General features: G+C 49.2%; 1 protein-coding gene across 2 annotated transcripts; it reads right to left on the reverse strand.

The window, feature by feature from the left end:
* Positions 1 to 756: 756 nt before the first annotated feature.
* On the reverse strand, positions 757 to 23,834 carry LOC125629085 (uncharacterized). Of its 2 annotated transcripts, none has more exons than XM_048834359.2 (5): positions 23,790 to 23,834; positions 6,434 to 7,413; positions 4,412 to 4,538; positions 2,220 to 2,333; positions 757 to 1,644 (listed from the first exon to the last, which is right to left on the reverse strand). In XM_048834359.2, the coding sequence occupies exons 1-5, from the start codon at positions 23,821 to 23,823 to the stop codon at positions 1,298 to 1,300; spliced, it is 1,602 nt and encodes a 533-aa protein (XP_048690316.1). In that variant the 5' UTR covers positions 23,824 to 23,834; the 3' UTR covers positions 757 to 1,297. The 2 variants fall into 2 exon arrangements, with proteins under 2 accessions (XP_048690316.1, XP_074978457.1); XM_075122356.1 differs by lacking the exon at positions 23,790 to 23,834 and adding an exon at positions 21,796 to 22,041.
* Positions 23,835 to 25,192: the final 1,358 nt, after the last annotated feature.

A 25,192-nucleotide genomic window follows, 5' to 3' on the forward strand; every position in this document is an offset into this window, starting at 1 on the left:
AACACTATTTCACTAGGAGGGTGGTGAAGCACTGGAATGGGTTACCTAGGGAGGTGGGGGAATCTCCATTCTTAGAGGTTTTTAAGGTCAGGCTTGACAAAGCCCTGGCTGGGATGATTTAGTTGGGGTTGGTCCTGCTTTGAGCAGGGGATTGGACTTGATGACTTCCTGAGGTCTCTTCCAACCTGAATATTCTATAAGGCAGGAGGGGTGTCTTTCATGAGTCAGACAGTCTGGGTACTGCGCCCTGGTTCCCCAAGAACAGAGCTGCTAGGTAACACCTGTTCTTCCCCAAGTCACCCCGGAGTAAGGGGGGTGGGAACATGCAGGAGGCCAGATAGGGGGTGTAGACTGGGAGGTGGTGGAATCTCCTTCCATAGAAGTTTTTAAGGTCAGGCTTGACAAAGCCCTGGCTGGGATGATTTAGTTGGGGATTGGTCCTGCTTTGAGCAGGGGGTTGGACTAGATGACCTCCTGAGGTCCCTTCTAACCCTGATATTCTATGATAAGGCCGGTCATACTAGGTCAGAGCAATGGTCCTGCTAGCCAAGTATCCCGCCTCAGTAATGGACAAATACTATTATTAGGTTTCCTTTTGTTCTGAATATTCTTAAAATGAGTTTTTATTGTCCTTAACTTGGCTGGCCTTAGATAATCTCCTTGTGTCCTTTCGCTTCCCTTAGCAATTTTCTACATTTTCCCCCAGATGTTACATATTGTATTTTTTTATAGCTGCTTTCACGTCTCTAAGCCAGGTTGTTGGTTTTTTTCCACATGAATAGCCTTTATTTCTTTCTTGGGGAATTTGGGTTTTTTAGGCATCTAGTACAATGTTCTTATACAACTCCAAAACAGCATTCACAATTTTCTGATTAAATGCTTTCTCCCAGCTCATTTGACTCGTCACTTTTTTCAGCTTTGTGAAACTGGCCCTTTTAAAGTACAAGTGTAGATATAATTATACTGGTTTGGACATTGTTCTGTTTGCACATGACAAATGTAATCAAGTCATGATCACTGGCACCTAAGCAATGATCAATAAGCCCAAGATGCTCCTTAATAATAAAATAAAATAAAATAATAAAACCCAGCTCTTGTCTAGTGTTTTTTTTTCACTAGATGCCAAAGTGTTTGACAAAGGTCAGTAACATTATCCCCATTTTACTGATAGGGAAATGGAGGCAGAGAGCAGGACAGTGACTTGCCCAAGGTCACCCAGCAGGCCAGTGATACAGCCAGGAATCCTTCCCCTCTGGTTTCTACCCTAATGCACCCCCATTACGTGATTCCCAAGCAATTAATCACCCCAGGAATGTGCTCCCTTCCCCTGAGACCACAACTCACGGCTGACCCCACAAGCCTCGAATGGTGTGTGATGCAGAATGTGTCTGGTGGGACGGGGCCCCCTGGGCCCAGGGGACGCAGCCCCGCTGGTTTCTATCCGGCGGGGTGTCTCTGATGCAACACGAGCTGTGACACCCCCCACAGTCAGTGCATGGAGCGGGTTTGTCTCTGTGCAGCTCCAAAGGGTGCCCACTGCTTCGCTCGCTCCCCAGTCGGGATTCCCAGGTGAGGACTCTCGAGTCGGAGACACAATCCTGTCATTATCTGGGATAAAGAGGCCATCTGGGTATGAGCCGTCCCCTGAGAGTGGGAGACAGGGAACCTTGTGAATAGGAACCGCACACAGGTGTGTCACCGATAACCACTACTCCCAGGGCAGGAACCCCAGAGCTGAATGCACAACATCCATCTGCCGAGGGGAGGAGATGCGCGAGGACAGCTAGGAAAGGGAATAGTGAAGGGAAGGCGACAGAGCAGGGGGGCTGCAGGGGTCTCTCTCTTTGGATCCCTAGGATCCTTTCTGGCTCAGTCACTCGCCAGGGGCTGGATGCAGGATTCTCCAAGGGAGGTTCTCTGGCCTGGGTGATTGAGGACACCAGACTGGATGGGGCTAATGGTCCCTTCTGGCCTCAGGACTCTATGTTTACATTTTGTAGTACAGCTCCAGAACTCTCTGGTACTCGGGGGGCAAATCCCCCCAGGCAGAAAGAGGCTGCTCAGAGCCACGACAAACACTGCACATCTCCGCCCAAGACCTGCCTCCGCAGAGCTCACCGGAGGAGGCAGAGCTGGGGGCGCTCACGCTGCTTTGCCAGGGTCCCAACATTTCATTTCACTCGTCCATGGGTTCGGAGGTGCTTTATCCCATCCCTCACCTGTGTAGATGCCTCTCAGGATCTCTGGTTCCTCAAGGCCCTGGGTAGCTGGGACAAAGGGCTCCTCCCCCCGCTCCAGGCAGGAGATGATGTCAGGCTTGTGAACGGGAATCCCTGCTCATGGGAAAGTCCAAAGGTAAGGTCCCAGCAAGCCAAACGTCTCAGCATTTATTGTTCCATTATTTTAACCCCAGCCAGCCTTCCCGTGCTCACAAGGAGGCGGGATCCGCACAGCTGGGGAAACATCACAGAAGCCTTCTGCGGAGGCGAAGTGTCTGCGAGGGGAGTTGATGTGCCCCTGTTAAGACACCAGGGCCTCTGCTAAATGCCAATGGACCCTCTATCTCCAACTCAGAGGGCTAAATCCAATCCCTCCCCCTCTCGGGGCAAGTTATGACTGAGGGGGCACAAGCTAAAGGGGAGGACATGTGACCGTCACACGTGTCTCTCCTGTCGAGTGACAACCCCCTGGCAGAGTCCGGGGCTGCCATGTTCTCCCTGCCCCATGTTACCTGCGGTGAGGGGCTCCCCCCTGCACCGCAGCCAAGCCCAGGCAGGGAGTGGGCCGCCCTGCCTCCCAGCCAGGCTGTCTCAGGAAGATGTGGCTCTGTCCTGCTCCCTGCCCGGCTGCCAGGGAGCACAGCCAATTCAGCCAAAGGTACAGGGGGAAAAGATCAGGGAGTGAAGGTAGAGCCCCTCTCCCTCCTCGCTCACGGCAGGCCAATCTGGGGGGGCACTTGACCTCCCCATGTCCCCTCCCCACGCATCATCTCTGGGAGGCCCTTGGAATCGAGAGCCAACCTGGCTGCATGGCAACCAAACACAACGGGGTTAACCCAAAGCGATTAGCACTGCAGTGTGTATACTGCCTCCCTGTAGCAGAGAGACTCATTCAGTCGGTGTAAAGAGACACAGGCCAGGAGTTCAGGGTCGCCCCATCGCTAGACTGGAGGCTGAAACCAGAGGCAAGTGAGACCGGAGAAAAGAGGATCTCAGAGTTAAACAGGCCCCAGGTGCTAAGGGCCGTTTTCTGCAGGAATTAACCAGAATTCCCCTATCCAACCATCCATCCATCCATCCAACCCAGAGTGAGCGCTTCCCCTCCAACTCACAGCTTTACACTGCAACCCGAAACATTCTCCTTGGGTTTCCATGGCAGCCACTGCCCACCGGGATGTTGAGAAATCCCGGTCCCAGGCTACAAGGCACTTTTCTTTGTGACTGGCCCCTGTTTGAGGGCCAGGGTATCCCCACTCTCCCCCGAGAGGCTTTATGATTCTGGCACAGAGCAAGTGTTTATCCCCTAGCTCCCCACCCCACCCGAAAACACAGCTAGAGACTTTCTCAATACGGGCAGTAGGCAAGACACCCAGAAGCCTCCTCTTCCAAGCACAGTGCTGTGCTCTGGGGACACGTACTGGAGATCTAATGACTATAATCCACCCTCAAGATGCGTGGCTTCAGACAGGCAGCTGAAGGGGTCAGGAAGGATTTTCCCCCCACTGATGTTCAACTGTAATCTAGGGAATTTTTCCATCTTTCTCTGAAGCATCAGCGTTCTGGCCATAGCTAGAGACAGGATCTTGGTTGGGGTGGGCTGGTGGTTTGACATGGTGCAGAGAATCCTCTCTCTAGATGCCCGGCTGGTCCCTCACTCACATGTCTGGGGTCATACTGATGCTGGATTTGGGGTTGGGAAGGAATCTTCCCCTTGGTCAGATTGGCAGCGACCACAGGGGGTTTTCACCTTTCACTGCAGCATAGGACGAGGGTCGCCTGCTCGGATCACCACTAACCAATTCCCTGCCATTGCAGGGGCCTCAGGTGCTAGTGATGCCTGGATCTCTCCTGTTCTCTGCCTGTGATTCACAATGGTGGAGTGTCTCAAGGGCTTTAATTTAACTGAAGTCACAGGGTTCAAAATAGGGGTATTGGGGTGACATGTCAGGGCCTGTGACATGCAGAAAGTCAGACTGGATGATCTAATGAACCCATCTGTGCTTAAACGCTATGAACCTAGGAAAGCTGGTCTGTCCCATCTCCTGCTGGTGTGACTCTGGGAGTGGAGGATGACAGCTTCTCACACAGATTCTGGGAACTACAGAAGCTGAGCCCTAGGAATGCTAAGGGATGACGAGAAACCCTGAGGCAAGGCCTGGACTCTAATACATGTGGAGAAGCAAATCCCTTACCCAGAGAGGCCACGTTCCCATAGTTCTCCATCATCGTGTCTCGGTAGAGCTCCCGCTGCCTCTCACCCAGAAGGGCCCACTCTGCCGCTGTGAAATGCACAGCTACATCCGCAAACGTCAGTGGCACCTGGAACAACAAACGCCTCCTCCTCAGTGCCTGCCTCTCCCGGGCCTGTCCCACTGCTCATCCACGCACGGAGCAGCAGGGGCTTGCACTGCGTGTTCTGTGCAGCTTTGCTTTCTGTTGAGAGGAAAAAGGCAAGAGGCAGTGATGCCTGTGTGGCTCTGGCCTTGGATTCAAGGCACCTGGGGCTCCTTCTAGCCTGGTGCCTGGTATCCAGTCTCTGATGACAGCCTGGAAGAAGGTGCCCCAAACCCTGCAGAAGGCAGATATGGGAGCCCTGCCCCCAGGGAAATTTCTCCTCTCCCCCAGTAGTTAGCGGGTAGTTCATGCCCTGAGACAGGATGATTCTGGCCCTGTCCAAACCCGGGTTTCGTTTTAAAACTTTATTACAGTAAGTGGACAAGACAGGCAGAGAAACCGTTCTATTACAAGAGAGAAAGCTGCCTTTCTAAGGGCTTAGACTATTCCGGCTCTTATTCCAGAATAAGCATGCCTTATTCCAAATTAGTTTAATTCACTTTTGGATTAAGCTAATTTGGAATAAAGCACATTTATCCCAGAATAAGCGTATCCACACGTCAAGTTAATCTGAGATAGTTAATCCATTTACATTCACACCCTACTGTATTATGGATTAACATTTATGTGTAGACAAGCCCTAAGGCTCAGGAACAGGTTGTACCACTTGGGGGAGGACAGCGTGTGACAGTCCGTACCACTACGTTCACCCCTTTTACAGGGCTACGATAAATTTTGTACAAAGTATGCCTTGTGAGATATCATTTGAAAACTCATAATTTGCTGATAATTATTGTCCTAGTAAAATGTGTGTGCATATAAAGTTATAAGATGTTACTAAGACATGTTTGAAGTCTGCGGAGCAGTCACAAACCAGTTCCCCAGAGAGAAAAGGCTAGCCAACGCTTCAGCCAGGTGTCAAAAAAATCATATAGACCATCACCTGGTAAAGTCACCATTCTTTGGCACGAAAGAGGGTGTGGGGGGAAAATCTACCTCTTGATAAAGAAACAGCTAGGGGTTCCATCCACACAGACTTTCTGTTCTGAACCTCAGCTGGAGATGATTCTCAAAGAAGAAAAAGAACTATAAGAAGGGAGAGTGGATGTCCCAAATTATTCCTCCCTTTCTCTCTACCCATGGCATCCACAACATCTGAAGAACAAAGGAAACAGCTTTGGACTGGAGGAGGGACCCTGACGGGAAGAAATTCAGTGAGTAAGACCGCTGTAACGTGGTGAAAGAGACTGCTTTAAATTCACTTGTTTAATTAGGCATTAGTTGTGTTTTACTTTTATTTTCTTAAAAGAAAAGGAGTACTTGTGGCACCTTAGAGACTAACAAATGTATTTGAGCATAAGCTTTTATTTTCTTGTAACCAATTCTGACCTTCATGCCTCATGACTTATATTCACTTAAAATCTTTTTGCAGTTAATAAACTTGTTCATTGTTTTATCTAAAACAGTGTGTTTGAACTGAGGTGCTGGGGAAACTCCATTTGGGATAACAGGATTTGTGCCTATCATTTTCTATTAATAAAATGAGGGCTTTGTATGAGCTTGTATTGTGCAGGAGTGGGCTGGGGAGTCCAAGGCATACATTTCTGGGGACGGTCCAGGTCTGGGAGTTTGCTGGTGTTGCTCTGCAGTGTAAATCAAAAGTGGCTAGCTGCAGCACTCAGACACTATAAGTGGGAGTAACTTACATGCTGCAGGCTCTGTGTGAGCGGACCAGGAGTGCTAGCTGTCAAAGAGTGTAAAAGGCTCCCCAGGTTGGAGCACTGAAATGACACAGCTGTTCATCAGTCCAGATTGTACCCTGGGTAACGTCACAGCGTGTCCCTGTATCCCGCCCCTGCCCTGGCAGCTTGGGGACTCACCTTCCTGCAGTGTCGAATGAGGTCTGTGCCGTGGCTGAACCTTTTCCCACACCCAGGGCAGCGGAAGGGGCTCTCTCCTACGTGGACCCTCCGGTGCGCGATCAGGTGTGAGTTCTGCCGGAATCGCCTCCCGCACTCAGTGCATTGATGGGGTTTCTCTCCAGTGTGCACTCTGCGATGGGCATGGAGGGAGGAGCTGTGCCGGAACCTCTTCCCACACTCGGCGCACGTGTGGGACTTCTCTCCAGTGTGGATCCACTGGTGGGTGGCAAACGCGGAGTGGCCAGCAAAGGTTTTCCCACATTCAGCGCACTGGTAGGGTCTCTCTCCAGTGTGGACCCGCTGGTGGGTGATCAGGTGCGAGCTCTGCCGGAATCGCCTCCCGCACTCAGCACACTGATGGGGTTTCTCTCCCATGTGCACTCTCCGGTGCGTGTTAAGGGAAGAGCTGTGTCGGAATCTCCTTCCACACTCAGCACATTGATGGGGCTTCTCTCCTGTGTGGACTCTCCGGTGCGTGATCAGGTGGGAGCTGTGCCGGAAGCTCTTCCCACACTCAAGACAATGGTGGGGCCGCTCTCCTGTGTGCACTCTCTGGTGTGTATTGAGGGAGGACCGGTGCTTGAACCTCTTCCCACATTCAGCACATTGATGGGGCGTCTCTCCTGTATGGACTCTCCAGTGGGTAATAAGGTGTGAACTGTGTCCAAATCTTTTCCCACACTGAGGACACTGATGGGGCTTCTCTCTTGGTTGGCTCTTTGGCTGGCCCCAGTCAGATTTACTCTGTCTCTTCCCTACAGTGTCCCCCTGCTGCTGCCACTGTGTCCCGCTCGGACTCCCAGAGGAATCCTCTTTGCCAGGACCCTGGGAATCACACTCTCTGAACCTTTCTGTTAATGCCATGAGAGAATCCACTGTCTTAGGAGCGTTCTGAGCTATCCCGGCCTCCTCATTGTCAGCCCCCATCCCATTCTTATCTGCAAGAAAAACAGAATCCAGACACAAGTCATTCCCTGGGCTTTGGAGACACACACATTTGGGAAAGGTTTGTAACCAATAAATCACTAATCATAAGAGTTTAAACCAAAGCAGTGAATCTCTCAATCCTTCCTTGGATGAAAGAGAGTACAGGGAGGGGATAGTACAAAGACAGAAAACAACACTAGGAAGGGGCCTGGATAGAGGCTCCTACTCTCTGCGTCCTCATTTGAACGCTTTAAAAAAACATATTCTCTAATGGCCCCCTCCATGCAAAGGACCATTCCTTACCTTACCGTAACTGTGGATCTTTGAGATGCTGTTGTCAATGTGGGTTCTACTGCAGGTGTGCAGGAGAAGAGACTTGAACAGCCGTGTCCATCAGGGCCATCCATGCACCATGCACTTCCTTGCGCTCCAATCTGAGAGCTCCATAAAGTATGGAAAGGCAGCAACCATCCCTTAGTTCCCTAATTCAGAATCCTGTAGGTGGAGGGCTCCAAACAAGCAGGGATGGAGAGTAGATCATGTGATCCACACTGATAACATCCCAGAGAATCAGTTACCATAGGGTAAGTGACCGTTCTCACTGCTTCAAATACACATCAGTGTGGATCCTGCTGTAAGAGGCTGGCAAGCAATGTTCCATCTGGAAGGCAGCTGATCTAGCTGAACTGAAATTGTAGCATTGTTCTCCAGTCCTTGGCATCTGACCTGCAGCTAGGTCAAGAGCACAGTGCTTTGAAGATTTCAGATACAAGCAGATGATGTGGATTGTGCTGCAGCAGAGTGGGCCTAAATGGCCTGAGGGAGAGGCCCATCAGCCATCTGGCAATACATCAAGATGCACTGCATGATCTATGCGGCTAGCCTCTGGGGCAAAAGAGCCTGCCCTCTCAAAGCACCAGAGATGGCTATGAAGAGACAAGGAGATGGACGGTTTTGTTCTGTCAGCATAGTGCTATAAGTCCCCTGAAGTATCCAGAGAGTGGGCTTGGGAGAGGACACACATAAGCCAACAGACTAGTTCAGATGAAATTTTGAGACTACATTGGGGATAAACTTCAGATGAGGTCTCGGCTTCATCTGCTCCTTGTGACAGGCTGCATGAGGAGGGTAAGCCATGAGAGCATGAGGTTCACTGATGCTTCTAGCCAATGTAAAGGTGTGACAGAATGTACCCCTGTACCCTACATACTATTGTAATAAACTTGGTACAAAGTATGCCTGGTAGGGTATCATCTGAAAACTTGTAATTTGCTGGTCAGTATCACCTTGATAAAAAGTGTGTGGCAATATTTGTATGTGAAGTTACTAGATTCCACTGTGTGGTGTTAACAACACATGTTCCAAACCCACAGCCCTGCCCAAACTGAGGTTGTGAAACAGGTCTGTCTCAAACACAGGAACATGTGCTCTGCTTAATTTGCATTTAAGCAGTAAATAGAGTCATCATGCAGGAAGGGAAACAAAGAAAGCTCAAATAGGAGAAAAAATGCAGCAGGGAACATCCTTCCACATAGATTCTTTCGCTCCTGGTCAATATTCCCTCTAATTTTTTCCATCCATGTGCAGAATTAATTTGGTTATGTGCACCAATGGTAATGTGCGGATGTGTGCCACCAGTAGAAACAGAAAACCTAGATATAATATATATTTTCGAAAAAGTTATTAATAGGGAAAATTACTGCAGCCAAGACAAGGTAGACATTTTAGAATTCACTACTCAAAAGAATTACATTTAAGCATTAGAGAGAAATAAAATTATGACCAATCGAAAAACTAAAACATCAGCACCTTGAAAGAATAAAATTACACAGAATATATGTGCATTGAAGGAAGTACCAAGAAGTAACAACAACACAAGTATGTGTTGGGAGGTGAGTGTGAAAGAGACAGTGTGTGTGTGTGAGTGAGTGTGTGTATGCGTGAGAGTGAGTGTGACAGACAGTGTCTGTGTGTGTGTGAGAGACTGTGTGAGTGTGTCAGACAGAAAGTGTGAGTGTGAGACAGAGACAGTGTGTGTGAGAGAGAGAGAGACATAGACACAGAGACTGTGTGTGTGTGACAGAGACAGTGTGTGTGTGCTGGCTGCTGGGGAAGTATATGAGAGACCATGCACTGTCTTTAAGCACAGAGGCACTCACCAGAAGCCTCGTTCAGACCACAGCAGCTCCGTCCTGCTCCTGAGCCCTGTCCCTCCTCCCCCGCTGTGCAGAGATGGGGTACACAGGCAGAGGGAAGTGAGGGGAGGGGAAAACCCTGACGTCAGCGCCTCCCTCCCCCCCGCTCTGCACAGCCAGCAGCAGGGTCCTGGAATCAGCTGGTGGATCAGATGGCTCCAAGGCAGAGGGCAGGAGCAGCGCAGCTGCAGAGCAGCGGGGGGAGGGGCACCTGAACACACGTGCCGGATGTGCGCGGCTCTGCTAATCAGTGTGCGGCACTTGATTGATTCTTGGGCGGCTGCGCAGCTTTGAGGGAACACTGCTCCTGGTGCCCAGCTAGAAATGACTCCCAAAAGAGGGACTGCAACTATAAAAGGGAGGGACAAATACCCCAAGGCACCCCCCTTTCTCTCTCCCTTCCCATCACATTCAATGCACCTGTAACAACAAAGGAAGCCTTTGTTGGAATCTGGGGGAGGGGTTCTAACCTGCAGAATTTGGTCAGTAAGCTTGCTGACAGCCTATGGTGAGAAACTGCTTGAATTTGATAGTTCATTAAATTAGATATTAGTAAACGTTTTATCTTTATTTTTCTTATAACCATTTCTGACTTTTATGCCTCATTATTTATATTCTTTGTAGTTAATAAACTTGCTTTATCATTGTATCTAATCCAGTGTGTTTAAACTGAAGTGTCTGGGAGCCTGCATTTGGGGTGGCAAGTTATGCGCATATTATTTCTATTAAAGAAATAGCAGACTTAATATAATTTGTATTGTCCAGGAGAAGGCAGGGCAGTACAGGACATATATTTCTGGGGGGAAATTTAAGACTGGGGGTGTGTTGGGGTCACCCTACAGTATAACCAAAGCTGGTGAGAACCAGGGGTGTGGCTTGCAATCTGGAAGGCTGTTTGAGAGCGGCCCAGGTAGGGGCTACTTCAGCAAAGCATTGTAAGACACACAACGTTACAGGGCCGGAGTGACACATCTGTTTATTAGTCAGGACTGTTCGCTCGTACGGCACAGAAGACAAGAGCTGGCTCAACATTTGTCAGTTTTTTGCCAGAAAAAGTTATTTCAACAATTTTATTTATGCTAAAGCATGTCAATTTCAACTCAACGTCCCAAGGGAAAGAATTTCAATACAATTTTTTTTTCGTTTCTGAAAATTTGTTTGGGGAAATTTCATTTTTTTTAATGTTTACATTATTTCCCCTACAGAAGTAGTGCATAATCAACATGTCTCCTCTTTGTGTTGTAATTCAATAGTTTTACTCTTTGACACAAACCCATCGTCATGCTGCCTGGCATGGGACACAGCTAAGAGTGCCTATCTCAGGTCAGACTGCTGGAATCCAGGGCACAGAGCCCAGACTGGTGGATACTCTATCATAAGATGTCACCAAGGCCGTAAAAAATGTGTGCTTCCAAATACTGTACTAGTTATTATGGAGCCACAGACAGTCCCCTTCAGGCCCTCTAGCCCTCATGCACTACCAGATAAACCAGACTTCTGTGATAAATGATGATTAAAACCAGAAATCACATGTATTAGATTCTTCCAGTTCCAAAAAACCAGACACTCACCCCCGGTCACAATATATTTCAGATCTTACCCAAAAACCACGCTGATAGCCAATCCTTTAGTAAATTAAAAACTAAACATTTATTCATATAATAAAAGAAGAGAGTTATTAAAAGATTCAAATGCATCATATACATTACAGTTGATTTCAGAGTTTGTAGATCAGGATAACAGCAGTGATGTTAAATCTGCTAGCTTGCAGTAAGTCTCTCTAGATCACCCAAAAGACTGGGGGTTCTCAGCCCATTGTTCAAAGCTGCCTTGTTAGAAACCATAGTCCAGAGACGTGGAGCAGGAAAAAGTCTCCATTTATACCTTCAGCACATGCGCATGGAAAGTTACTCTCTCCAACATGGAGTCATGGATCACACGTCCTATGTGCCCTGCTGAGACACTGGGCCTCCATTGTCTATGTCCTCTCTGAGACATCTTCAGGAGGAGCCCATTGGAAGAGCTGATTCTCCTTGATGGCCCATGAACCATGGATGGCTGGTCTTGATGTAAATCTGCCTTGCGGGTGTTACCCAAGAACACAACATGTTTGAGACACAAACACACAGCAAAGATTCATAACTTCATATACAATGATAATACACTCATATAAGCAGGGTAATAATATTTAGCAGACTATAACATTCCCATTGATACCTTACAAGGCATACTTTGTAGAAGATCTATTGCAATTGTGTTGGATTTGTGTCTAAGTATAAAACTATTTCATTATAACACAAACAGGAAGCCTTTTGATTTAAAAAAGATACAACATTTCAGGCAGTAATAAGTAGGAGTTGCCCGTAACAATTGAAAAAAATAAAATTAAAATAAACAAGAATATTTCAATTATATTATGTGATAATATGACAGCAACATAACTAATCTATGTTGATCTCATATTGAGCAGTAAAAACCACTGAGTCCCTGGAACAAAAGTACGAGAGAACTAGCAGGGAATGAGTATTTGATAATGGGCTCTTCAATCTAGCAGAGAAAGAAAGGGGATAACTTTCTCATTCAGAAAGTTGAGGAAACAACTAGGGAGTCATCCATTTTGGATCTGGTTTTGACCAACATTGATGAATTAGTTGTGAACACGAAGGTGGTTGGGAACTTGGGAGGAAGTGACCATGATCTGATAGAATTCAAGATCCTAAGGAAAGGAAGACATGAAAACAGCAAAACAAGGATACTGGACTTCAGAAAGGCAGATTTCAACTAACTGAGAGAAATAGGAAAGATCAATTAGGAAGAAAAGGAGTCAAACGGGGGCTGGCAGTTCCTAAAAGATGTAAAACTGAAGGCTCAACAGCAAGCTATTCCAATGCAAAGGAAAGATAAGAAGAGCCACAGGAGACAAATGTGGCTGGACAAGGAGCTTTTTAGCGATCTAAAATCCAAAACGGATGCTTACAGGAAAGGGAGGGGCATGTCACCAAGGAAGCATATATGGGAATAGCATGAGCATATAAGGACAAAATCAGGAAAGCCAAGGCAAAGAATGAGTTACAGCTGGCAAGGAATGTTAGAGACAACAAGAAGGGATTCTACAAATATGTCAGATGAAAAGAAAGATCAGGGATGGTGTGGGCCCACTCCTCAATGGAGAAGGTGAGCTGGTAATGGAAGACGATAGGAAGGCAGAGCTGCTCAATGCCTACTTTTCTTCAGTCGTCACACAAAAAATAATGTGAACGGATGACTAGTGAAGTTATCACAGACAATAAAGGGAAAGGGATGCAGATTGGGATAAGAACACGGCAGAGATCTTCTGACTCATCTGAATGAACTCAAGGCAGCAGGGCCTGAGGCTATTCACCTGAGGGTGCTGAAGGAAAGAGCTGAAGAAATCTCGGAGCCACTGGCAATAATATTTGTAAACTCATGGATGACAGCAGAGGTCCTGAAAACAGAAGAAGGGCTAAAGTGGTGCCCATCTTTAAAAAGGGGGGAAAGGAGGAGCCAGGGAACTACAGACCAGTCAGCCTGACCACAATACCTGGGATCTACTAGAGCAATGTTAAAACATTCCATTGGCAAATACCTGGAGGATGAAGGGGTGATGACTAGCAGCCAGCATGGATTTACTAAGAACAAATCATGCCAAACCAGCTTAATTTCCTTCTTTGACAGTGTAACTGGTTTGGAGGACAGGGGGAATGCAGTGGATATATTATTAATGGACTTTAGCAACGCTTTTGACACAATCCCACATGACATTCTGATAAGTAAACTGGAGAAATGCGGGCTCGGTGGAACTACCATTAAGTGGATACATAATTGGTTAAACAATCACAAACAAAGAGTAACTATAAAGGAGTGATATCAGACTGGAAGGAGGTCTCAAGTGGGGTTCCACAGGAATCTGTTCTGGGTCTGATGTTGTTTAACATGTTTATTAATGACCTGGATGTAGAGCTAAAGAGCATACTCATCAAATCTGCAGATGACACAAAGCTAAGGGGAGCTGCAAACACTTTGGAGAATAGAGCTAAAATTCAAAGGGATCTTGATAAATTGGCAAACTGGGCTATAGACAACACAGTGAAATTCAACAAAGACAATTGTAAGGTGCTACGCTTAGGGAAGAAAAACCAAATGCACAAATACAGAATAGGGGATAACTGGCTTGGCAGCAGCACTGCTGAGAAGAATCTAGGAGTTGTGGTGGAGCTGTGCTGTTGCAAAAAAAGCAAATGCAATTTTGGATTGCATTAACAGAGGCATAGCATGCAAGTCACGGGAGGTGATATAATCTTTCTACTAGGTGCTGGTTAGGCCTCGGCTGAAGTACTGTATCCAGTTTTGGTCACCAATGCATAGAAAGGATGCAGAGAAATTGGAAAGGCTCCAGAAGCGAGCGACAAAGATGATCAAAGGGATGAAATTCAAGGCATATGAGCAAAGGCTGAAGGAACTGGGTATGTTTAGTCTGGAAAAGAGGAGATTAAGAGGGGACATGATAGCAGCCTTCAAGTATCTGAAAGGCTGCAATAAAAAAGATGCAGAAAAATTATTCTCTCTTGCTAGAGGGCAGGACGAGTCAATGGGTTCAAACTACAGCACAGCAGTTTAAGACTTAGACTGGGTCTACACTATGGAGTTAGGCTGACGTAAGGCAGTTTACATTGACCTAATTATATCAGTGCCCACACTACAGCCTGCTCCTGCTGATGCAAGTGCCCTACTCCACTGACTTCATAACTTCACTTCCACGAGAGCCGTAGGGGTTCTATCAGCGTAGTTAGGGCGATGCAGTGTCGGTGTAGACACTGCGTTACTTACATGGGTTGTTGGCTGTCATTCTTGTCAATTTCACGGCTCCAGCTGCAAAACTTCCTAACTGTAGGAACAGTAGGACAACAGAACTGACTGCCTAGGAAAGTCGTGGAAGCTCCTTCACTGGAGGTTTTCAAAAAGAGGCTGGATAGGATGGTTTAGACATCAGAAATCCTGCATCTTGGCAGGGAGTTAGACTTGATGACCCTTGCGGTCTCTTCTAATCCTGATTCTATAACTAGGGCCCTACCAAATTCATGTCCATTTTGGTCAATTTCACAGTCATAGGATTTAAAAAATCATAAATTTCATTATTTCAGATATTTAAATCTGAAATTTCATGGTGGTGTAATTACAGGGGGCCCTGACCCAAAAAGGAGTCAAGGGGCATCGCAAGGTTATTGCAGGGGGGCTGCGGTACTGCTACCCTCACTTCTGCGCTGCTGCTGGCGGCGGTGCTGCCTTCAGAGCGGGGCAGCCGGAGAGCAGCGGCTGCTGGCCGGGAGTAAGGATGGCCTGGTGTGGTATTGCCACCCTTCTGCGCCGCTGCATTCAGAGCTGGGCCCTTCGTCAGCAGCCGCCACTCCCCGGCCACCCAGCTCTGCAGACAGCAGCACAGAAGTAAGGGTCACATGATATGGTATTGCCCACCCGTACGTCTGCACTGCTGCTGGCAGAAGTAAGGGTAGCAATACCATGACCTCCCCCCCCCCCAAATAACCTTGCAACCCCCCACAACCCCATTTTTGGGTCAGGAACCCCAGTCTGAGAAACACTGGTCTTCCCCATGAAATCTGTATAGAATAGGGTAAAAGCATACAAAAGCTTTGGAGCTGTGCTCCGGCTCCACTCCAGCTCCAGGCAAAAACCTGCAGCTCCACTGCTCCGGAGCTGCTCTGCGCTCCAGCTCCGGGCTCTGCTCCACAGCCCTGCACGAAAGACCAGATTTCACGGTCCGTGACACGTTTTTCATGGCTGTGAATTTGGTAGGGCCCTATCTATAACACAATTCAAGGGCTGGAAGTTGAAGCCAGACAAATTCAGACTGGAAATAAGGTATAATTTTTTTTATTTTTTTTTTTAACAGTGAGGATAATTAACCACTGGAACAATTCACCAAAAGATCATGGTGGATTCTCCATCACTGGCAATTTTATAATCAAGATTGGATGTTGTTCTAAAAGAGCTCCTCTAGGAATTATTTGGGGAAAGCTGACAGGACAGGTGGGGGAACACCCTTTGCTCATGCAGTGTTCAGTAAAATAGGCAGATCTCAGCCAGGCCTGCAATGGCCTCAAGTGAAGTCTGCCAAGCAGCATCACATATATGCAGGCTGCCATATGTTCTCTTTCAAGTAAGACCCTAAAGAACCATATGTTGGATTTTAATTAAGTAATGCTATACATGTTTCTTCTTTGTAAGACCGAGTAAATTGGCCCTTTAACTTTAAGTAATTGCTTTTAATGTTTTATACTAGTCCAAACCAAACACTAGAAATAGCAAGGACCTCACCATAAGCGTGCCCTAAGTGCATCCTTACTCCTTGGAGAACTACTTAAAGTGTGATAAACATATTAGAGATACTAAAGAACTGATTGCTGATAAATAAATGTAATAAGAAATCTTAGTGATTTGTGTTGTTCTCTACTATAACTGCATGGCCTCAATGCTGTTTATATAAAATATTTGCAGGAGAGTCTGTTTTATTCAGTACATGCCTAGAACCTCTGATATCTGAACTTAATCTATAAAACTACTGATTGCATATCTATGTGGTTGTTGATGAATTAATGAACTTGTTGATTGGTTAAGAATAACTAAATGTCCTGACTTGAAAAGTACTGTACAAGGTAAATACAGACCTGAGAAAAATCCAATGTTAAAATTAGTAAACCCCAGACTCAATGAAAAGGGGTTATCATTATTAGATTCCATTAAAATATTGGCTATAATATTTATCAAATTGGCAAATCTAATTTGTTAGGTTTCAGCTTTAACATCTACCTGCCACTTCGGCAAAGCCATAAAATTGGCCCCTTTCACATGTAATGACTGAGCTCCCTAGGTACTTCCTGTGATCCAGGTGGATGGTAGCATAAGAACATAAGAAAGGCCAGACCAAAGGTCCATGCAGCCCAGTATCCTGTCTATGGACAGTGGCCAATGCCAGGTGCCCCAGAGGGAGTGAACCTAACAGGTAATGATCAAGTGATCTCTCTCCTGCCATCCATCTGCACCCTCTGACAAACAGAGGCTAGAGACACCATTCCTTACCCATCCTGGCTAATAGCCATTAATGGACTTAGCCTCCATGAATTTATCCAGTTCTCTTTTAAACCCTGCTATAGTCCTAGCCTTCACAACCTCCTCAGGCAAGGAGTTCCACAGGGTGACTGTGCACTGAGTGAAGAAGAACTTCCTTTTATTTGTTTTAAACCTGCTACCCATTAATTTCATTTGGTGGCCCCTAGTTCTTATATTATGGGAACAAGTAAATAACTTTTCCTTATTCACTTTCTCCCCACCACTCATGATTTTATAGACCTCTATCATATTCCCCCTTAGTCTCCTCTTTGCCAAGCCGAAAAGTCCTAGCCTCTTTAATCTCTCCTCATATGGGACCCCTAATCATTTTAGTTGCCTTTTTCTGAACCTTTTCTAATGCCAGTATATCTTTTTTGAGATGAGGAGACCACACCTGCATGCAGTATTCAAGATGTGGGCGCACCATGGATTTATATAAGGGCAATAAGATATTCTCTGTCTTATTCTCTATCCCTTTTTTAATTATTCCTAACATCCCCTTTGCTTTTTTGACTGCTGCTGCACACTGCGTGGACGTCTTCAAAGAACTATCCACCATGACTCCAAGATCTTTCTCCTGATTAGTTGTAGCTAAATTAGCCCCCATCATATTGTATATATAGTTGGGGTTATTTTTTCCATTGTGCATTACTTTACATTTATCCACATTAAATTTCATTTGCCATTTTGTTGCCCAATCACTGAGTTTTGTGAGATCTTTTTGAAGTTCTTCACAGTCTGCTTTGGTCTTAACTATCTTGAGCAGTTTAGTATCATCTGCAAACTTTGCCACCTCACTGTTTACCCCTTTCTCCAGATCATTTATGAATAAGTTGAATAGGATTGGTCCTAGGCCTGAACCTTGGGGAACACCACTAGTTACCCTTCCCCATTCTGAAAATTTACCATTTATTCCTACCCTTTGTTCCCTGTCTTTTAACAAGTTCTCAATCCATGAAAGGATCTTCCCTCTTATCCCATGACAACTTAATTTACATAAGAGCCTTTGGTGAGGGACCTTGTCAAAGGCGTTCTGGAAATCTAAGTACACTATGTCCACTGGATCCCCCTTGTCCACATTTGTTGACCCCCACAAAGAACTTTAATAAATTAGTAAGACACGATCTCCCTTTACAGAAGCCATGTTGACTTTTGCACAACAATTTATGTTCTTCTATGTGTCTGACAATTTTATTCTTTACTATTGTCTCAACTGATTTGCCCAGTACTGACGTTAGACTGACCGGTCACTAATTGCCAGGATCACCTCTTGAGCCCTTCTTAAATACTGGCGTTACATTAGTTATCTTCCAGTCACTGGGTACAGTAGCTGATTTAAAGGACAGGTTACAAACCATAGTTAATAGTTCCGCAATTTCACATTTGAGTTCTTTCAGAACTCCTGGGTGAATGCCATCTGGTCCCGGTGACTTGTTACTGTTAAGTTTCTCAGTTAATTCCAAAACCTCCTCTACTGACATGTCAATCTGTGACAATTCCTCAGGTTTGTCACCTACAAAAGACGGCTCAGGTTTGGGAATCTCCCTAACATCCTCAGCCATGAAGACTGAAACAAAGAATTAATTTAGTTTCTCTGCTATGACTTTATCGTCTAAGTGCTCCTTTTGTATCTCCATCGTCCAGGGGCCCCACTGGTTGTTTAGCAGGCTTCCTGCTTCTGATGTACTTAAAAAACATTTTGTTATTACCTTTTGAGTTTTTGGCTAGCTGTTCTTCAAACTCCTTTTTGGCTTTTCTTATTACATTTTTTACATTTAATTTGGCAGTGTTTATGCTCCTTTCTATTTACCTCACTAGGATTTGACTTCCATTTTTTAAAAGATGCCTTTTTATCTCTCACTGCTTCTTTTACATGGTTGTTAAGCCATGGTGGCTCTTTTTTAGTTCTTTTACTGTGTTTTTTTAATTTTAGGCATACATTTAAGTTGAGCCTCTATTATGGTGTCTTTGTAAGTATTATTATAATTTGTTTTATGGTAGCACCTAGATGCCCTAGTCATGGACCAAGACCACACTGTAATAGAGCCACAAACCAATCTTGAGCCTGAAGGGATGGGCCAAGGAAGGCAAGTGTTACCATCCCCAATCTTCTCTGGTCTAGGATAGGACACAGACCTCCCCTTTCTTCTTCAGGATAAGAAAATACAAGGAATAGCAGCTTCTTCCCCTGTACTCCCGAGGTACTTCATCTATGGCTTCTAGACAAAGCAGGAGGCAACGTTGGGTTCCCCCCCCCACCCCCAGTATTCTTATGAGAAAGGGGCAGAGGTTGGAATTGGACAGAGTGGCCACAGGCAACTATGTCTGGCATCCATCCGTCTGTTGCTATGACGGCCCATATTCAATGGAATGGGGAAAAGTGACATCCAAAGGAAGGGTCAACTCTCCACTGGTGTGAATGTGGCATTCAACTCTCGTTTCAAACCTGTTGCCTCGTACCAAGTGTGGAGTGGCAGTTTGAAATATGAAGTTGGAGTGAGGCAGAGCTATGCACCTTCCTCCCAAAAAGGTCCAGCTGTTTTGGATCCTCATCTTGGGGGCTACTTTTTGTTTGTTTTGATTTTTCACAAACAGCAGATACTACCAATGAGCCTAGTGCTGGATGTAATAATCCTGGCCTTGGCACTAGCACCTGCTGCAGTTTTGACCAACAGGGCAATGTTAGGGCCTGCATATGTCACGAAGCAGCATAGAGTGCTGTCCTGGGGGGAAGAGACAGTCGACAAGAGGGCTGCTCAAGCTGGAGAAGGGGCTTGGAATCTGCCGCAGAATTGGCAATGGGAAGGCAGTTCAAGAAGAAGGAGGTAAAAAGAAACTGCACTGAGGCAAACAGGGGATTTGCTGAGGAAGCTGGGGAGAGGACGTTGGACCATGAAAGGCAGTGTACAAGTAGCCTGGCCACAAGGGGCACAGAGCGTATGGCCAGTGAGGTAACCATTGAGACGCTGACAGAGGAATACAGTTTGGGTGCCTGGGAAGCTGTATGGCCCTCCAGCTGAGGAGCTGTTGTTCGCGGGTGCATCTGTTGGAAAGAGCTGCTGTCATTGTAGCATTGAAGTAATGGAGCATCAAAAGCCAGAGAGAGGAAAAGATGGGACAGCTGGGGTGAAGCTGGACTTTGCAGCCAGGGAGAGGAGTCGTCAATTCCCTCTTGGGGTGACACAGCGTGTTGTAAAAAAAAAAACTTATTGTGATGGTAATTTAAAGTTTATTATTTTCCTGAGCAAGTATTTGATGCTACTTTACATTATTTATATTATATTCTATTATTTATATTCTATTACTGTTCCTGCCAAATTTCTGGGATTTTTCAGTTGGACAGTTTAAAATTTAAGGTAACCCTCCAGTGTGTTGGTTTGCCTCTGCTCACCTCACAGTAGGCATAGACTAGCTGAGGCCTGGGTCACTGCACTGGGTGCATAAAGTACTGTTCAAAACCCTCTTGTGGCACCACACAGTGCCTTTCTGCTTGTTTGGCTGTGGGCGGGGTACGGTGGTAGGCGTTTGCCGCAGTGACTTTGTGACTATTAGGATACTCTTGTTAATCGGAAGGGTGACTCTGCTTGGTATAGCTGAGCACAGGTTGTCAAACCTCTAAAGAGGTTTCTATATCCAGGGTCTCTGCAATTCTGGAAAGCAGCTCCTGGAAAGCCCTGAAGCTGTCCAGAGCTGATGTTGGCAGAGATGACAGCTTCATCTGGACACGAAGAGAGGGTGCCCCCATTCAGATGCACTCACCTCAACTCCCTGCTTCTGTTCTCCCAAGAAAGATGATAGCAACCTGACTATGGGTGCACAGGCAGACCTTAACCTCCTCTTTCTAGGTTGGGAAGAACCGCTCCCGGAGGCATGGCATGGGAGTCCCCAGCATGTCCATGGTGGTATGTTATATCGATATGGTTAGCTTGCTTGTGGTTGGCCAGTCTAGTGCCACCCATAGAGGGGTTGGAGGGACAAGCCTCTAGACCATTCTATAGAGCCTTCCCTGGTTTTCAGAGGGAAGGGTTCTCTATGAGATCAGCAAGCATGAGTGCCCTGGAGATAGGGATGATGAAGAAATGTCCTCAATGATTGGTGCCAACTTGTACAGCGATTTCAGTGCTGTGATGGGAGCATGCATTGGTGCCAACTGAGGCAGTGGTACCTAGGACATTGTCAGTACTGGTTCCTCTAATAAGGAGTCCGCAGGTTCCATTCACAACTGTGTTGCTGATGTCAGTACCAGTCCTATGGATGGTGTTAAGATCGGGTACTGGGACATGTTTCTCCAGAGCCAAGCTTATGACTGAGAGAGGTTCACTAGCCTTTGCAATTGTAGAGAGCTTAGTAGTCTTGTCCCTGGAGGGCTGATCCTTGTCTCCACCTCTCCTTATGGAAGGACACTGAGTGGTTCCTGGATCCATGTCTGCCTCTGTACTCCGACTTCCTTCGTCTCTTGGTGCCGGATTTGAAACCAGGGTTACAAACGCAGACGTCACTAGTGCGGAGTCTCTCTCTGGTATCAACTTCTTGTCCACAGTGGTTATAGGAGTGGTGCGCCAGCAAGTATGGGCACTATCAGAGGATGACTTCATGGGAGCCTGGTCCAATCTAGAGGAAGATCCTCTCTCTTCTGGAATGGAGATGATCCACATGGATTTCTCCAGCAGGTAAAACTTGAGGCAGGTATCATGGGATTTTCGTGTTCACACTGAGCACCGGCCAGGTATATGTATTTCCCTGAGGCAAAAAAGACCAGCTGTGGCTGACAGCTAACAGGATGAATCCATCACAGGATGGACAGGCCTTGTAGCCCAAAGCCTGCAAGTCTGCCATTACATGTGGACAGGGCACAAAACAAAAATGGATTTTTTGTTTTGTTTTTAAAATTATCAGAAATTCAAAATTGTTAACATAAGACAAAATACAGGATAGGTCTTGATCCAAAGAGAGCTCAGAGAAAAACTGTTACAGGGTAGGAGGCGAACTCAACAGCTTTCTCGCTGCCACAGATGGGAAGAGAAAACTGAGGAACGATTGTAGCCACTTTACCCTTTATGATCTCACAAGTGCACAGTGCATGTGCAACCCCTACAGATGCTGCTGTCCAAGAGATTCCGAGCTTGCATTGGGGGGGCTCCACACTCAGACCGGTGCTGAGCTGGTGTTCCAAGGGGAGCAGACTCAGCCCAGGGAGCAGCACCATCCCTGGGGTCCTTGGCAGGGAGCCCTGTGCCGCCCCTCGGTCACTGCACAGCCACCACAGAGACCGCCAGTGTCCCCCTGGGCCCTGCCCGCCTACCCCTCGGCCGGGCCCTTTCCAGCCCCTATCCCTTCTGCCTCTGCCCCTGCCTGGCCCTATCCCCACCTGCTCCTACCCTGGAGCCCCTGCCAACCCCTATCCCCACGTGCCCCTACCTGCCCCTAACCCCACCCCCTGCCTGCCACTATCCCCACCTGCTCCTACCCTATAGTCCCTACCAGCCCCTATACCCTAACCCCACATGCCCTTACCTTTCCCTAATCCCACCCCCCTGCCCCGACTCTCTGCCAGTCCCTATCTGCACCTGCTCCTACCCTTGAGCCCCTACTAACCCCTATCCCCACATGCCACCATCTGCCCCAACCCCATCTCCTGCCTGCCCCTACCCACCCCTATTGCTCCTACCCCTGAGCCCCTGCCAGCCCTAATTCCTACATGTCCCTACCCCTAACCCCATCTCCTGCCTGCTCCTATCCCCACCTGCTCCTACCCCAGAGCCCCTGCCAGCCCCTATACCCTATCCCCACATGCCCCTACCCCAACCCCTGCCTGCCACTATCCCCACCTGTCCCTATTCCTGGGCCCTGCCTGCGCCTATCTCCACCGACTCCTATCCCATAGCCCCTACTAGCCCCTGTACCCTATCCCCACATGCCCCTGCCCCTACTCCCACCCCCCTGCCAGTCCCTATCCCCACATGCCACCACCTGCCCCTATCCATACCTGCTCCTACCCCAGAGCCCCTGCCAGCCTTTATCCCCACATGTCCCTACCCCAACCCCATCTCCTGCCTGCCCCTATCCCCACCTGCTCCTACTCCTGGGCCCCTGCCAGCGCCTATACCCAATCCCCACATGCCCCTGCCTGCCCCAACCCCACCTGTCCCTGCCCCCGCTCCCTGCCAGCCCCTATCCCCACCTGCCCCCGCCCCTGCCAGCCCCTATCGCCACCTGCCCCTGGGCCGACTCCCTGCCAGCCCCTATCGCCACCTGCCCCTACTCCCTGCCAGGCCCTAACCCCTGCCCCTGCCCCCGCTCCCTGCCAGCCCCTATCGCCACCTGCCCCTGGGCCAACTCCCTGCCAGCCCCTATCGCCACCTGCCCCTACTCCCTGCCAGGCCCTAACCCCTGCCCCCGCTCCCTGCCAGCCCCTATCGCCACCTGCCCCTGGGCCGACTCCCTGCCAGCCCCTATCGCCACCTGCCCCTACTCCCTGCCAGGCCCTAACCCCTGCCCCTGCCCCCGCTCCCTGCCAGCCCCTATCGCCACCTGCCCCTGGGCCGACTCCCTGCCAGCCCCTATCGCCACCTGCCCCTACTCCCTGCCAGGCCCTAACCCCTGCCCCCGCTCCCTGCCAGCCCCTATCGCCACCTGCCCCTGGGCCGACTCCCTGCCAGCCCCTATCGCCACCTGCCCCTACTCCCTGCCAGGCCCTAACCCCTGCCCCTGCCAGCCCCTATCGCCACCTGCCCCTGGGCCGACTCCCTGCCAGCCCCTATCGCCACCTGCCCCTACTCCCTGCCAGGCCCTAACCCCTGCCCCTGCCCCCGCTCCCTGCCAGCCCCTATCGCCACCTGCCCCTGGGCCGACTCCCTGCCAGGCCCTAACCCTAACCCCTGGCCCTGCCCCCGCCCCTGGCCCTGTCCCTGTCCCTATTCCTGTCCCCACCTGCCCCTGGGCCGCTACCTGTCTCTACCCTCCCTGGGCCTGCCCCTGCCCACGTCACTCCATCGCTGGGCGCGACGTCACACTGCCGCGCGCCGCAGCCCCGGCCGCTCTCTCACCTGCGCGAGGGCCCGCGCGGGCGGCCGGCTCCATGCTGGGGGGCGGGGGGGGGGGCGCGTCGGCCCCAACGGCCACGCGTTGCTCGGCTCCCAGCTCCCGATTGGAGCGACCCGCTGCCCGTCAGGCTCAGCCGGGGCGGGGCTTAGCCCGGCCTCTGCGCCGGCTCGTAAAGGGGCCGACGCCCTCCCGGCAGCGGAGTGGGTCTGTCAGGCTCCGGGGGTTTCGGTGGGACCATGAACCCCCTGCCCCTCCCCCGAGCATCCGAGACCTCCGCCAAGTCCCTCCCCTTCCATTGCCCCTCCCCCACAGCACCCCAGAGACCCCAACACCCCTCCCCCACATTGCCCCTCCCCCACAGCACCCTGGAGACCCCAACACCCCTCCCCCACATTGCCCCTCCCCCACAGCACCCAGAGACCCCAACACCCCTCCCCCACATTGCCCCTCCCCCACAGCACCCCAGAGACCCCAACACCCCTCCCCCACATTGCCCCTCCCCCACAGCACCCTGGAGACCCCAACACCCCTCCCCCACATTGCCCCTCCCCCACAGCACCCAGAGACCCCAACACCCCTCCCCCACATTGCCCCTCCCCCACAGCACCCCAGAGACCCCAACACCCCTCCCCCACATTGCCCCTCCCCCACAGCACCCGGAGACCCCAACACCCCTCCCCCACATTGCCCCTCCCCCACAGCACCCTGGAGACCCCAACACCCCTCCCCCACATTGCCCTTCTCCCACAGCACCCCAGAGACCCCCAGCACCCCTCCTCCCCAGCATCCCAAAATGACCCTTCCCCCAACAGCCCCAAGACCACACACACTCTCCCTTCTACACCTCTGCCAGTTCCACTGCCCTGCACCCCCCCCAACTCTCCTATACACCCCAACTTCCCCCCATGCACCCAACTCTCCTACCCCCGTCCCAGACCCTGTGCTCCATGAAGCTGCAGGCCAGCCCCCAGTAGGCAGCACGGGCCAGGACTCTTCCCAGGGCCTGTGTTGGCGTGGCCCTACAACCACGGGCCGTCCCCCTTATCCCAATGTGGGGTGTGCTGTTGCTTGGTGGATCCCCTATTCCCATGCGCAGGACATGCAGCAGAGGCCAGGAAAGAGGTTTTGGCCTCTGTGACCAGTTCAGGCCTTGTGGTTCATGCACACAGGGGAAGCAGGTCCTGCAGGGCTCCAACTCCTGTTCCCAAAGTGCCGTGATTTAAGTAAAGAGACACCGCCTTTCGATTTGTTCAATAATGTTCTTTATTCAGCTGCACCCTTGCAGCAGCAGCAGCAGCAGCTCCGGCCAGACTCTTATTTCTGACCATTATGAGGCAGGACGTTTGTATCTCAGGGCAGCAGAAACCCCAACAGCACATGGGAGCGGACATAAAGTCAATGTTTC

Source organism: Caretta caretta, chromosome 23, assembly GCF_965140235.1.
Source record: "Caretta caretta isolate rCarCar2 chromosome 23, rCarCar1.hap1, whole genome shotgun sequence".
NCBI lineage: Eukaryota > Metazoa > Chordata > Testudines > Cheloniidae > Caretta > Caretta caretta.